We start from the raw sequence: 16,113 nt of genomic DNA, 5'->3' as shown, positions 1-16,113 counted from the left end.
TCCAATAAACACAGTTTATTTCACATATTTTTGAACAGTTGGCTGTATTTTTGGAGGATTGTCAGTACACGGCGGCTGCATGCCAGCTTGAGCTGCGACATCAAATGCCCGCTTGCGGATGCAGGGTGCACGTTTTCCTATTCTGCTACTTTCTTTTCTCCAGCTCTCCTTTACATCTCACCCTTCCACGAAGGCGCTGAGGCATGCCCCACCCGGAAGCATTGTTCGCTGCCGGTGCGATCGGAGTGGTTCTAGGAGCCATAGTGGGAGCAGAGCGGGTTGAGAGGCGCGGGCGACGGCCGGCATGGTTGGCACGTTTGTTTCCGGGGATGTTTAACGTCACTTCCTCTAGTTCACGGCATGGCTGCTAGACGTGGCAGTTTGTAAAAAACGTGTTAAATTCATTATTTTCCACTAGTGTCTGTTTGAAAGGAAGGATGTCTCTACCAATATCAGCACCCAATCTTTCAGTCTAGCTGAAAATCTAGGCAGCAAAAATTTTGTTCATTAGCACTTTAAACTGTACTTGGTCGAAAATAATCTGGGGTCTCCCACATAATGCGTCTCATTGTGTTATATTCAGGTTGTGGTTTTGGCATGTAAAAACCCACAATTTTAGCTGGGAGTTCCTGCACTCGCTGAACAGGCTATGCAGCAGTAAATCTGCACTGTGGTAGGGAGTAGGTCAGTGATAACTTGTTTTTAAACATTTCTAGGCTATGCCTGGGCTGAGGATAAAGAACACTGTGAGGAGTATGGACGAATGCTGAATGCTGACCCTGCCAAGGTTTCTATGAAAGCAAAGAAACGGGGCCTGCCTCAGGTATGCCTTGTATTTGTGGTCTGGTGAAGCCCGAGCAACCTAGTTATTTACTAAATCAGTAGTTATTTACTAAATTGGCTGTATTCTAACAAGACTTGTATGCAACTGATTAATTGTGATCAGTTACATTTATTGGTAGTATTGTAATTGACTGATTAATTTATTTACTCAATAACTGTCACTGCAATTCAATAACTTTTTCCTGTAATGTGTTTCTTCATTTCGCTACTTAACGCGGTCCCCAGACAATAACCATGACTGTTATGTGCGGTTTTCATATGACAGCAAGTTAGCATACTGATAGAGTACCTAAACTAAGTTCTGTAGAAACAAAGAAATGTGTGGGGTCTGAGAGATAGAGCGCCGCTCTCGGAACACATGGAGACAGCAGGCGCGGTCGAACAAACCAACAACACATATATTTATTAACCTGCTTTCTTACGTACTACGAGCTCGCCTGCCGAATCTGATACATCACTAGTAACACGCTAAGTAGCCTTATACAATGCTAATACAATACCCGGAAAACATAACACGCACTTAAGACAACATAAGACATACAATGCCCTGTGAATGCGCCGTCGCCGATGTTCGACTCACCACAAGGAGCCTGCAGGAAACGAGCCGCGGTATCGTCCCCCACGGACCCACTGCGGGAGATGTCCATTCATGCACGCTACCAAACCCCAAAGAGCGTCCCTGCTGTTTCCTGCACCACTGTGCTAAGCCTACATCGCGCGAGCACAGCGCCACTCTCATTCGGCGGCTTTTAAACCCAACTGCAGCCAATACGTGAGGCGTGTGTACGCCATGTGGCGCAAACGACTTTACAGGGGGTGATAGCACCCCCACAAATGATATTGTAGCACGCCAAAGTTTGCGGGCCTCAGTCTTACATTTGATCTAATGGTAGAGGGTTCTTATAAGTGCACCTAAATCTACAGTTGGATAATAAGTCTGGAGAGGCCCCTCCCAGACAACCGAAGTCCGGGAGCCTTCGGTCGTCTGTGACTAAAGAAATAGTCCCACTCATGCACTCGGCAATGTTCCCTGAAGGTGGGGTCACCGGCCATTCGGCTCATGACGTCAGTCTGGAGTGCACGCACTGTGTGCATCTGCCTTTGAGGAGGAAATGCTGTGGACCTCTAAAGTTGTATCCGACTATAAGTACCTGGGCACTTTTGTATTTACCTTATTATTATGTGACTGCTGCGACTGGGAATCACACCTGCACCTTGTGCTTGGCAGTACAGTGCTGTAGCTGCTGAGCCACAGTGGGTGTGCTTTGTAGGCTAACTCCATCATTTTTGGTTCATGTGTTTTTCCCGTATTACTTGTCCACTTAGATGCTAGAGATCGATGTACTATATCTGGAATTGACCTGGTATATTCCATCTTTTGTGAGACATATTCTTGCTTTGTTCGGGAATGCTTTAGTGTGCATGTCTGTGGCAAAGAGTGATGGCTTAGTTTCTTGTTTTTGTTACGGAGATGGTTTCGTGACCATTCTCTTGGTACATCATTTGCTGCTGGATGATTTGAAATGTTGTTGGGCTTGGACGTAATACAGACAAAGCTTTGCTGACAACCCTTCATATGACAGCAGTGTGTGTCGTTGGACTGTCATGTTGCCTTGATTTGCCCACTTGTGTTTTCCCTCTTTTTTTTCTTAACGCGATAGTTAAGAGCTCGTTTCACAGAAATTATGGCATCGGCATCATTGGCTGTGAGCGAAAATTTGAGACAGATGCAAATACAGTCGCCGACCGTTTATTAGGACTCGGTGGGAACTGCCGAAAAGTCTGAATAATCGGGAGTCCGAAAAAAAGGATTCACCAGAAAAAAAAGCCGCCTTTATTGGCCCAGCGGCCGCGGAAAACTTGTCAATGCGCGTCTGTACACGTGCGCGCTTATGCGCGACCAAGTCGGCCTGTATTTCAACCAATGTTTGGCCACTCCTGTGGGTTGGCAATAGCACTGCAACAGCCGACGCTAAATCCACATTTGATGGCTGTGGTGTGGGAGGTGCGTCATCACGGCACTCACTGTCCACATGCGCTGGTTTGAGTAGCTGACTGATGATCTCATCGCCCAACTCGGCGAAAACACCCAAGAAACTTCGGATTGAGGTCTGCCGCCTTCCACCTGGCGAATAATCACTGCTTTTTTCGCCATCGTCAGGGCCTTGTAGTTGCCACGTTTCTTTAGTTCCGACGGCACACATGAAAGAGGCGGCGTCGGAGCAACTCCGGCAGATCAGGCCTTGCACGCAGATCAGGCCTGGCCACAGAAACATCTGACAACGCAAACCCTCAAACGCCAAAAGGTAATGATGGTGGGCTTGTTGATGTTGCAGCGCTCAAGTTGTCATACTCTCTTTGTCCGAGTTCGGATCCACGTCATACTCGTACGCTCTGTCATTTACCTCAAACGCCGCACCGAGCCGATTCCGATTTTGGCTTGGCTTGGCCTGCTGTTTGGCCGTGGTAGCCGCTCAATGGATACTTGACTGGCTAAAGCCAAAAGGCAACCGTTACGTGTAGCCAGTAAACATAGCCTTCGAGATCGGTAATTTCTGCGTGGATTTTGACACTGGCACAATCTCCAGCTATAGCCAGTGCAACGTTTCAGTGCTGGCAACCTAGCAAAAATATTGTAAACATTGCTCACAGCTCGTCATGGCATTCAACGTCGCACTCAATCAGCCAGCCAAAGTCCGAAAAATCGAACGGCGCACTGTGGGGCGTCCGAATTTTCGGTCGTGAGTTTACATTACTTCAATGGGACGAGTGGCGGTGCCGTGAACGTCTCTGAATAAACAAGCATGTCCGAATTTTCAGCGTCTGAATAAACAGTCGGTGACTGTAAATAAATAATAAAAACTTTCGGTTTGAGTGGGAATCGAACCCAGAACTTCTGCGTGTCAAGCAAGTGTTCTGCCACAGAGCAACGCCAGTGCTTGAAGCTGTTCTAAAAAAAAAAGCAAGAAAACCCAATACTAACGTTACATAGTGCAAGGTGTCACGTTAACGCATGTAATATTGCTTGGCAGAAGCATGGAATCGCACCAGGCGTCAAAACTTATTCATTGTGCAATGAGCAGTTGGTCCGAAGGCCTACCAGTTATAAAATTCAGAAGCATAATTAATCATCCTCATCAGCAACAGCATCAACAAAGTGTGCAGCTGCGTACGTGCATGTGTTGCCTTACGGACGCGTAGTGGGCACTTTGAAATTGTGCTTGCAATAGGCATTCTAGGATAGTTTGAAATGGCCAATTTACATGCACAGATGTTCCTTTCACCGCAGCACAGTTGAGTTGAGGTGTCCACGGAGAAATGAAGCCAGGCTAGCGATAGAGAAGGCGATGCAAACAGGGCCCGAATACATTATCGTGTTTTACTCTAGAAGTGGAAGCTCGAGCTTTCTCCAAGCTTTTATTTGTGTGTTTTCCTGTTTTATTCCCTTAGAAGCCATAGATCGATCTACTACATTCGGAATTGACCTGATATATTTCATTTTTTACGAGACATATTCTTGCTTTGTTCAGGAATGCTTTAGTGTGCATGTCTGTGTCAAAGAGCGACGGCTTACTTTATATACAGTAGACTCCTGTTAAACGAAAGCTGAAGGGACCAGGAAAATCTGTTTCATTTAACAGGAGTTTCGTTTACTGAGAGATGAAAAGGGGTGCAGAATTCAAGCACAAAACCAATCATGTTAGAGGCAGTTGTTCCATTTAAGCAGCAATTTCATTTAAGAGAGTTTCGTTTATTGAGAGTCTACTGTATATATTTTTTTTTTTTACGGAGATGGTTTCATGACAGTTCTCTTAGTACATCATTTGCTGCTGGATGATTTGAACTGTTGTTGGGCTTGGACGTAATACAGACAAAGCTCTGCTGACAACCCTTCATATGACAGCAGCGTGTGTCATTGGACTGTCATGTTCCTTGATTTGCCCACTCATGTTCTCTTGGTACAGTTCAGCCTGATTATAACGAACCTCCATACAACGAATTCCTTGATATTATGAAGTTTTTCTATTCCCCACCATTACTCCATAGAAGCACATGTATTTGTGACCTCTATGTAACAAAGTGGTAGCCGGAGACAACCTTGATATGACGAATTTTCATCGCCGACAACCTAGGTATTTTGCCCCGAGTATTGTCGTTTTGGCACGAGCAGAAGCCACATGCATCATCTGCGGCGGTGGCGCACTCAGAGCGACTGCGAGGCGAGAGTGAGCGCTCGTTTGTGCGTGCAAGTCTTTGTGAGGCGGGCAGGTGGGCCTGCGCACCTCTAGACAGTGTTTTTGCTGCCGTGGGTGCATGTGCGGGCGTGCACCCCCCCCCCTCCCCTCCAAACCTCATCCAGCCCCTTGCGGGTGCCGCTGCACCAGCTTTCCTTAAAAACAAAAAAACTGCTTTTGCGTTGGCAGCGCCACTCTTGCGTTGTTACAGGAGTCTCTGAACTGCACTTCGTTAATGTGACGCCAGGTGATGCTGGTAAAACGAAAAAAGAAATCCTAGCTTCGTGTAGTTACACTTTGAGTTCGCGCCGCATATGTGGGGCCGCACCACATATGGAGAGCACTTTTGCGAATATTCTGTGGTATCCATGTCGCTTGCTGTTCGTTTTCAATGCCGTACGCGCGTGCATGGTTTCACTGTGCGCGCATGGAGCAGCCCTTGACAATGAGCAGCTTTGCAGCCCCCCCCCCCCCCTTTTTTTTTTAGAACTGAGCCGTCACTATGGAGGAGATGTCAGATTAGGTGCTGGTGGAAACTATCTGAGACGATGGATCTTCAGGGATCATTTTGTCAAGTGCTTTGCCGTCTTGCGCCGCACCGTGGGTTCACTAGACTGTGGTCTGCGCGATTAACTGGCCGTGCCACTCTTGGAGGCTAAGGCTAGGCGATGAAGGAGCAGCGTTGTGTTGATGTCCTACGAGTGTCCAGTATTGCCATCCCTCACGTACAAGCAATACAACAAAGTAACGCAGTTTTTTGCTGCTAAATAAATGTTTTGGGTGAGCTCTGCCTTCAGTTCCCCTTCTGTTTAATTTGTGCGTTTCTTTTCCGAATTTTCGTGCTGAAACTGGGTGTAATGAAAACCTGTTTGTAACAAATTTTTTCGGGAATTTGTCAATTTTGTTATATCCAGGTTTAACATTGCATCATTTGCTGCTGAATGATTTGAAATGTTGTTGGGCTTGGACGTAATACAGACAAAGCTCTGCTGACAACCCTTCATATGACAGCAGCGTGGGTCATTGGACTGTCACCTTGATTTGCCCACTCGTGTTTCTCCTCTTTCTTTTTCTTAACGCGATGGTGTTAAGGGGAGACACTGGTCTCGAAACGAAAAGTTTTATTATTGGAGATATTGTAATGAAATTGGGTGTGTATATGTATTTCTTCCTCCTGTTTTCAAAAATATAATTAGTTTTCATGTACTTCAATTAGTTATCAAATTGTGAGAGCATAAGTGAAATCTAATTAGGTAATTTCTTACGGGTCATGCTTGTGCTCCGTTATTATCTACATTTTGGTATCAAACGATTCCTAAGAAGTCAATTATCAAATTGTGTCGTCAGTTTTGCGAGGTAATAAATTTTGGCTGTGATAATTACATGAAAACGACACCTGCTACTCACTAGCGAGCTTTGCTTCCGAGTTTGCGCAATATTATTCAAATACAGCTTGTTTCTGAAGGTCCGTCGTGTCTCAAACTTGTTGATCTGGCCTTTTTAGCTAGTTTGCAGCAGTTTTGGTTCCGTTTCTCTTTATCTACGCTGAGAGGGGCGCATTGGGCGTTAGCGTCGGCGCGCCGCGGCAATCTCTCGGCCACTCCCTGGCGTCGTCAACCCGCGGGCTGCGTCGCGGAAAAACGTTCCGCTCGAAAGCGTGCTCAACCCGCTCACGAATTTAGTGAAGCTGAGTCGAGCTATGAGTCCGAAGACGACACCTGCTCATCTTCAAGCGCTGACAGCGACGATGCTTCGAGCCAGCCCGGTCTCGTCCGTCGGAAGCGCTTATTCTGCCGATCTCAGTGCACGACCTGTGAGATTGTGCTGGTTATCTGCAGGATACGCACAGCGCTTGGACAGGATGTGGTGCCGCTGGCAGCCAGAAAGCTTCAATTTTCACCAACAAGGCCACCCGGCGAACATCTCGGCCCGGCACACCGGAAGCAGCGCAAAACGTTTCACAACGGCGCGCGATTTTTTTTTTCCCGTTTTTCACAGCAGAGGTCATCGGGACCATCTGCGAAAATACCAACAAATATGCTTGGATGCGTATCTTGGGCCTTCCGACGTATGCCGAAAAAGATGCCGACGTATGCCAAAAAAAGTGCCAGCAACCACCCCATGAAGATGCCGAAAAGAAAAAAAACTGCCGCAAGTGCTATGAGGAACGCAAAGTTGAAAAAAAAAGAAACAAACGTTCCTTGTGAAACCTGTGGCGTCCGCCTGTGCTTCACGAAAACCAGAAACTGCTTCACCGCATGGCACAAGCGGTGAAGCAGTTTTCGGTCTGCATAAGACACTTTCCCTCAGTATTTTTAGGTTCTGTTTAAGATGCAGCTGTAGCCAAAGACCTGCCATGTGGAGCTATGCTATTTATATTGTCACTGAGATATATCATCATATAAGAACTTTCAATTGTATTGACATTGTGTAATCTTGAAATGCAATTAGCTCACATTATTGTTCACAAAATTTCATATGTTCATCTTAGCCACAAAAAAATAGCATAGCTCCACAGTCCTATTTCTTACGAATTCAACGGTATAAAATTTATCAAAATTACCTTACAAAAACATAATGAAAAGATCCGTAAGGCTGGTCAAGTTGGCAAAAAATGTGAAGCTGAGAAAATCGCGTTTGAAGATTGACACGCACTGTATAAATTTCTAAAAGGAACCTTTAACCATAAATTTTATTCACATGTTCCCCATCTGTTTCCCTTCAAAACAAAACAGAAAGTGTCTTGTTCCACCCAAGGAATCATATCTAAAAAAATTTTCCAATGTGCAAAGCATGATCAAAACCCCACCATGACAAGCGGCTGGGGGGTTCTGGAAAAGCCATGGGGTATGAGGCTCAAGCGACTGGCTGCTCATGTCTTTTCAGTCTTTAGGAAGAACCTTCTAGATGTTAGGCAGCATGTTACCCTGGGTAATAGGTTGCTATGCTTGAGAGAATACCTTCAAAGTAGTCCAGGACTGTAATCTTCAGTTGCACCCGTTTTGTGTCTCCTTGCAAGAGTCTTTTTTGTGTTGGTGCTCTTCAGATGAGTTGCATTTGCCTTGCGTAAACGCAGAGAGTCTTTTTCTAGGCTGTGGTCCCAGGGCACAGCCGAGACAAAAGTTTGAGTAAACAACATGGTCAATTACAAGGCCAGTGTAGAGCTCAATGATGCAGCCCACACCTATGTGTGAGCTCCGACCTCGCGTCATCCATGAGCCGTCGAACACAACATCGATGTTCCCTATGGGGTTCAGGAAGTCTGTATACAGCTCTTTTATTACTGCCACACTAGCAGCTTCACTTTCAGTCGCTGTGTTTTCGCAGGCTTTCACTAAACTTTTTAGGTGTCCCTGAAACGTCTTGTGGTGCAAGCCTCGGTGCGAAAGGTTCATACACGCACAAAAGTCCGAAAGGGCAGTAACACCTTTGCCTATCATCTGTATCCCCTTCATGGCCCTCATGTTGACTTCGAAGGGAGTGATGGTGGCAGTTCCGCTCACTCTCGGAGAAGAAAATTGCTTCTCGAAATCACAACTGCTGCAAGAAAAAATAAGCTTTACCGCAAGGCCGTACTCCTTGTCCGTTGCCTTCCTCACGCTGAGACTTTTTGCGTCGCATTTGTCGCACTTCGCTTGTGCAAAAAAGTTATTCAAAACTTTCATATCGACGAGCAAAAAATCGGTCCCGGCGTCACCGGTCTGGCACTCCGCGCTTACTCCAAGAAGGTCGAACTTGCGCTGGGTAGCCGACTTTCCAGACAGAACGGTCTTCGTTTGCGCCGATCTCTCAACTCGCTGCGCCTGCTCCGCCGTTGAGTAGTACGCGGCATCAACCCGAAGTGTTTCGCTAGTCGAACTTGGTCCCACGGTGTCGTCAGTTGAAGTTCCCGGCAGGTCCAAAGGGTCCGGCCGCGACTCCAACTCCGCTGCCGACGGTGCACTTGTAGCCGGCGCCTTCTTGTTCCAAGCCCGTTTTTTACGGCTTCCAAAAGCTCGTTGCGTCGATGGTTTCAGACGAGAGTCTCCAGGCATCTCGATCGCGTGGAAAAACTACCGGCACAAAGTAGAGACACGGTCCGTCGAGAAACACGCACGATCGCAAAAGGTCGATTCCACGAAAGATCGAAAAAGGGTGTATATTTGATGTTTCCGATTTTCCTGATAATTTTGTATGTTGTGCACATATGACTGCACAGCACGAAATCGCAGTTCGTTTTCAAATAAAAATTTTTTTCAACACAGGAAAATTCTACAAGTGTGGCCGGTTGACGACGGCCATTTTACGAAGAGTGCGTTTTCGTAAATTCGCAATCATGCTGGCAGCCACTGAAGCTATATATTACAAATATCTTTCTTTTTAGCGGAAGTAGAAGTAAAGAGGAAATAGCTCTTATCATTTCATGGAATTCTGAGTAAATTATGTATTTTTAAAAATTTACGAAAAACGCTGCGTTTTTGAAAATCAGTCAAATTTGGGACGCTATGGCTACTTCTGTGAACATCTTAGCTTGTTCATATTTGCAGTATGAATAGGCCTTTATGTGAATAATGAACCTCTGCATTTGTATTTCTGTAATAATTTTCAAAGTAGTAAATTTTCATGCTCGAAACACCAAAAAGAGAAAAGTGCTCCTTTATTAAAAAATCTATAATAAAAAAAACCCAATCTCAATTTTGTTCAAAGTCCCCCAAAATGTTCTCAAAGGACTGCAGAATGATATTATGAAAAAACATGTTGCATCATTTTTATTACAACAAAAGCAGAAAATGTCAAACATTGTGTTTCCAGAGCGTGGTGGCCACTGCGTAAAGGACATCTCTAGTAACAAGAAAATACAGTAACACGTCTTTTTTCTTCTCTGAGCTTCGCTAAACAGCAGTAATGATCTATTGTTGGAAAGCGGGAACTGTTTTGTAACGAAAAAAAAGATCATTCCAATTAAATGCATTTGCGACACCACTTACATTCCTCGTCGACGGGCAGCACGGACATTTTCATTCCTCTGGATAATTTTTTTTAGTAAATGCGCTTATATAAAAGTAACGAAGCTAAACGCGAAATATGTGTAGCTGAGTCGATCATGCATTGTAAGAATGTGAGAAATCGCAAATGGCGGCAGTGGTGAACGGCGAGTACCGCAGTGCAACCTAAGCACAGCAGCCACACATTGTTTGCCAGGCTTTGTCGCTATGCACGAGGAAAAGCTGGGGTGTTGATTGCGTTGGTTACACGATACATTTTTCACCGCTTGTCGCTCTCCCGCCCGGTCTCTGGATCCGCACAGTGCGGATCGTGTGGCCCGCGCTACAAGCACTCGTGTAAACGGAGTAGCATGCGTTAGGCGGACAGGTGCAAAGGGCGGCGCGATGGACGCCCGCCTGAGCAGACGACAGCAACGAGTACGGCTGTGCCAGTCAGCCAAACACCACCTGAGATAGAAGTTAAGCATCCAAATTGTGCTTCAGTTTGATGCGATCACTATCCTACGCTCTGAAGGTGGCTATGGGTAGGCGTTATAACCATGGCCGAGATTTTGTACGGACTGCCTCATGGTGCACAAAAAGAAAATTCCGCTGCAGCAGAATTTTCGTTACGTAGAAGATATCGGATCGAGATTCTTTTGCGGAGGGTCATGAAGCAGGATGCGCGCTCAATTCAAGAGGGAAACCAGATCTGCCAGCACTCCTTCAAGAGAAAGAAGGATATGCAAAACAAAGCAGATGCAATGCAAACAAAACGTGTTTTGTCCGTGGCCAGAACTGCTCCCACCAGTCTTCACGTAATCGATTCTTTTTAAACTCTGCATTGATCACATAAGGTTTGTCAACGTACACATTTGGGCCAACAAAAACCACACCTCTTGGCGACCGCTCTCCAGAAATTCATTTCCATTCATGAATAGACCTTGGCTTTTATACCAATCTCTCAATTCTGGCACAGCACATCATCATAAGAGACGCATGGAAGGAATGCGTTCTTTAGCACTCAAGATATGAATTATACTCAACTGAAATAGATGAAAGAAAAGGAGGCTACAACTGAAAGTGCATACTGTGGACTGATGGATGTCTAACACTGGCGTGGAGGCTACAACTGAAAGTGCATACTGTGGACTGAGGGATGTCTAACACTGGCGTGAAGTCGCAAACCACGCGAATGCATTTATATGGAACGGTCTTTTTCTTTACAAAACAGTTCCCAATTTCCGACCATAGATCATTACTGTTGTTTAGAGAAGCTCAGAAAAGAAAAAAGACGTGTTACTGTATTTTCTTGTTACTAGAGATGTCCTTTGCGCAGTGGCCACCACGCTCTGGAAACACAATGTTTGACATTTTCTGCTTTTGTTGTAATAAAAATGATGCAACATGTTTTTTCATAATATCATTTTGCAGTCCTTTGAGAACATTTTGGGGGACTTTGAACAAAATTGAGATTGGGTTTTTTTTATTATAGATTCTTGAATGGAGGAGCACTTTTCTCTTTTTGGTGTTTCGAGCATGAAAATTTACTACTTTGAAAATTATTACAGAAATACAAATGCAGAGGTTCATTATTCACATAAAGGCCTATTCATACTGCAAATATGAACAAGCTAAGATGTTCACAGAAGTAGCCATAGCGTCCCAAATTTGACTGATTTTCAAAAACGCAGCGTTTTTCGTAAATTTTTAAAAATACATAATTTACTCAGAATTCCATGAAATGATAAGAGCTATTTCCTCTTTACTTGTACTTCCGCCAAAAAGAAAGATATTTGTAATATATAGCTTCAGTGGCTGCCAGCATGATTGCGAATTTACGAAAACGCACTCTTCGTAAAATGGTCGTCGTCAACCGGCCACACTTGTAGAATTTTCCTGTGTTGAAAAAAATTTTTATTTGAAAACGAACTGCGATTTCGTGCTGTGCAGTCATATGTGCACAACATACAAAATTATCAGGAAAATCGGAAACATCAAATATACACCCTTTTTCGGTCTTTCGTGGAATCGACCAAAAGCAGGCGCACACAAACGGACAGCCACGGCGGAGAACCAAACACAAAGAAAAAAAAAATGACGTGTCGGTCGCGCCAGCCAATGGGAGACTCGGAAAGGCGCGCTTGAAAAGCGCGCCGCGTGAGAGCCAATCAGTGGCCTGGAAACGACCTTCAGAAAACCCGCGACGGCGGCCGTTCTGCTTGAGCGACGCCATTTTGAGATGGCGCAAAATGTGCACAAAGAAAACAGCTTCAAATCTAGCCCAAGATGGCGGCGCTCGGCCCGCTGCAACGCTCATGGCGCGCGCGGGAAGTTCGAACAAATTTCGTCCTTTTGGGGACATTTTAGTGCTGCCGGGGTGCTTTGAAAGCCGATTTTATCGCGTTTCCCGACCGAATTTAGCGTTAGCAATTTGAGAGTAGGTGCTCAGAAGTACAAACGCCTCGAAAATAAGCTTTGCGAAAAATCGATTTTTTGACCATTTTTGACCGTTCCAAGACCCGCGTCTCCCCTTAAGAGCTCGTTTCACAGAAATTTTGGCATCGGCATCGTTGGCTGTGAGCGAAAATTTGAGACAGATGCAAATAACTAAATAATAAATATTTGCGGTTCGAGTGGGTATCAAACCCAAAACTTCTGCGTGGCAAGCAAGTGTTCTGCCGCAGAGCAAAGCCAGTGCTTGAAGCTGTTCTGAAAAAAAAAAAGAAAGCCCAATACTAATGCCACATAGTGCAAGATGTCACGTTAACACATGTAATATTGTGTGGCAGAAGTGTAGAATCGCACCAGGCGTCACAACTTGTTTATTGCACGATGAGTGGTTGGTTGAGAGGCCTACCTGTTACGGAGTGTAGAGGAATAATTAATCGTCATTATCAGCAACAACATCAACAAAGTGTGCAGGTGCGCAAGTTACCTTACAGACGCGTAGTGGGTACTTTGCCAGTTCGCAAAAGGAAGAATTATGACATAGTGGGCACTTTAAAATTGTACGTGCAATAGGCATTCTAGGATAGTTTGAAACAGCGAATGTTAATGCACAGACGTTTCTTTCATAGCGGCACGGTTGAGTTAAGGTGTTCAACGAGAAGCGAATCGTGGCTAGCGATTGAAAAGGCGATGCAAACAGGGCCCGAATACGCTATCACGTTCTACTCTTGAAGCCGAAGCTCAAGCTTTCTCCGAGTTTTCATTTTGTGTGTTTTCCTGTTTTATTTGCTTAGAAGCTCGGGATCTATCTACTATATTCGGAACTGTCCTGGTACAGTAAAACCTCGTTAATTCAAAGTCACTGGGACTGTGAATTAAGTGGGTTTTTGAATTAACCAAACATACAAAAAGCGAGATGCAAGGAACTTAGAATTACTGAAACTAATCATAGGTAGTCGTTTGCTGTGCCTGCTAGTTTGCGGCTCCAAGGGTTATGTTTTCCAACAATACTCGGTCCCAATTTTACCGCTCAACCGGGGAAGCGGCAAGTCTCGCTGCTGTTGGCAAAAAAAAAAGAAAGAAAAAAGGGGTGAAAAAAAAAAGAAAGGAAACAAAACATTGTCTCGTGGTCAACTGAAATGCGTGCCTACGGAAAAGATGTGCTTCACTGCAGCACAGTGGTGACACGCAGGCATCATGTCACTTGCTCCTTGCAGCATCAGCACGTCATGATGTGACCATTCTGCCATTCTTTCTGGTTAAATAAAGAATTTAATAAGGATCAGTGTGACGTAAATTGCGATTTGGTCTGGTTGGAGAACATGATCACTCAAGTTTTTGAAGTAGGTGTTGCAGCCAAGTACTCCGCCAGCAGTGCAAGTGCGCAAATTGCCGGAACAACCGCCAATCGGAGGTTCGCACACATTGCGAATTCCGTCAGAGCGTCCTTTATTAATTTCTTTATTTTCCCAGAAAGAATGGGTAAACCATGACGTGCTGACGTCATGCTGTCCGCGTTACCGCTCTGTTGCAGTAAAGCACGTCTTCTTTTCCACAAACGCACATTTCAGCTGACCACGAAACCACTTTTCGCGTTGGCAGCAACGAGGCTGGGGTGCTTCACCTGTCACTCATTATTATCGCTACATTGCATTGCCATGTGGCTCCTAAGGGCTGTCGTTTCTGCAGATTTGCGGCGAAATCGAGATCGGGAATTAGCACATGGAACCCAAAGTTTTCTAGTTAGCCGGGCTGGTACTCACCGCCGCTTCAAATTATCCACTCAAATTTGCATTGCAAAATACGGGACCACAGAAATTCTTCAAATTAAGCAAGCTTTCTTAATAACTGAATTCAAATTAATGAGGTTTTACTGTATATTCCATTTTTTACAAGACATATTCTTGCTTTGTTCAGGAACGCTTCAGTGTGCATGTATGTGGCAAAGAGTGACAGCTTACTTTTTTGTTTTTGTTATGGAGATGGTTTCATGACAATTCTCTTGGTACATCATTTGCTGCTGGATGATTTGAAATGTTGTAGGGCTTGGACGTAATACAGACAAAGCTCTGCTGACAACCCTTCATATGACAGCAGTGTGTGTCGTTGGACTGTCATGTTGCCTTGATTTGCTCACTGTTTTGCTGTACTGGGGCATACGTGTTCCCTTGCATTTGAACTCCTCTCAATTTTTTTTGTCCCTTTTTTCCCATCCACTTGGGTCTTAGCTGGGTACCTTGGGTGCTGGCAATCACTATGCCGAGATTCAAGTGGTGGACGAGATTTACGACAAGAACAATGCAGCTAAGATGGGAATTGAACGTTGCGGTCAAGTATGCGTCATGATCCACAGTGGCAGTCGAGGCTTTGGACACCAAGTGGCTACTGGTGAGCGATTCCTTTTGCTTGCCGTCGCACCGTTTATGCATTCGACATGGATGTTGAAGTGGAGGGCATTTGAGATAAGAGGCATAGGGCTAATGGCTAAGACTAGCCCTCAAGAAACCTTATGGCAAGTTGTTGAGTGAAGTTAGTTTAGTACTTATCTTTAATTAGGAATATAGCAAGTGAGTCATGCTAGGGATCAGCCAAAGCATGGCTTTCATCCATGATGATTGCAATTAGCTACAGGGCATACTATGCTGCTATACTTCGTTTCATGCATCAGATTCAATGCTTTGGAAGCTGCGCAAGAAGTTCGGTCAGCAAAATATGTAAGTCCATGTGTCTCACACTTGGATTTCATCGTAAATGTGGCCTCTGTGATTGACTGCGGCTCTGTGCTACCGGAACTAATCGCGAAGGCCACAATCCGAAAATAAAGAGACGCTGAGCGATCCAGAGCAACCTTGACAACCATATAAACAACTGGGTTTGTTTATTTCTAAGGCACAAAGCATCTTCATTTATTACTCAGTCTTATAGCGGAAAGAAAATCGCTTTACAGGTGGTAGAATCATTTAACCATTACTTGGTGCAAGTGCATCTACTGCAAGAAGTCTCACTAGCTTCCATAGTGTTGAACCTAATCTTTGAAACAGAGCATAGGGTATTGAAACAGTCTGTAGCTTGTGAGCACAAAGGTTTTGCCTGCTGGATGATTTGAACAGCTGTTGGGCTTGGACGTAATACTGAAAAATATGTGTTGACAACCCATCGGATGACAGCAGCTGAACCTGTTGATGCGTAATTTGTTTTTGTTGTCTGTCGAATCTTAATGCGCACTGAAATAAATTCTACGTCTACATCTCTTGTGTGGGCAGACGCATTGGTGGCCATGGAGAAAGCCATGAAGCGGGACAAGATTGATGTTAACGATCGGCAGCTGGCCTGCGCCCTTATCCGCTCCACTGAGGGACAGGACTACCTGAAGTCGATGGCAGCCGCAGCAAACTTTGCCTGGGTCAATCGCAGCAGCATGACTTTCCTGAGCCGTCAGGTAATTTTTTTTTCTTCACACATAGTACTGGTACAAGTGGTTTGGAATAAGCCAGCGCTCAGCGCCAAGTCCTGTCAATCTCTCTTGTCTCGTGTTTCTGCGCTGTTCCCTGCTATGAACCCAAGCCAACAAGCTCAAGTTCACACCCTTTTACAGAATTTGATGTGGGTGATAGTTAAAG

At 45.0% G+C, this 16,113-nt stretch overlaps 1 protein-coding gene across 1 annotated transcript in view; it reads left to right on the top strand.

Annotated features, from left to right (window-relative positions):
• The window catches only part of LOC119406888 (RNA-splicing ligase RtcB homolog), a 31,709-nt gene that overhangs the window by 8,207 nt on the left and 7,389 nt on the right, over nt 1–16,113 (top strand). The window contains exons 7-9 of the mRNA XM_037673660.2: nt 717–823; nt 14,722–14,881; nt 15,757–15,932. Coding sequence (XP_037529588.1) covers nt 717–823; nt 14,722–14,881; nt 15,757–15,932 — 443 coding nt within the window. The remainder of the gene's footprint in view (nt 1–716; nt 824–14,721; nt 14,882–15,756; nt 15,933–16,113) is intronic.

Source organism: Rhipicephalus sanguineus, chromosome 10 (assembly GCF_013339695.2).
Source record: "Rhipicephalus sanguineus isolate Rsan-2018 chromosome 10, BIME_Rsan_1.4, whole genome shotgun sequence".
Taxonomy (NCBI): Eukaryota; Metazoa; Arthropoda; class Arachnida; order Ixodida; family Ixodidae; genus Rhipicephalus; species Rhipicephalus sanguineus.
Note: the sequence above shows the minus strand (reverse complement) of the source record. Positions and strands in the feature narration are given on the sequence as shown.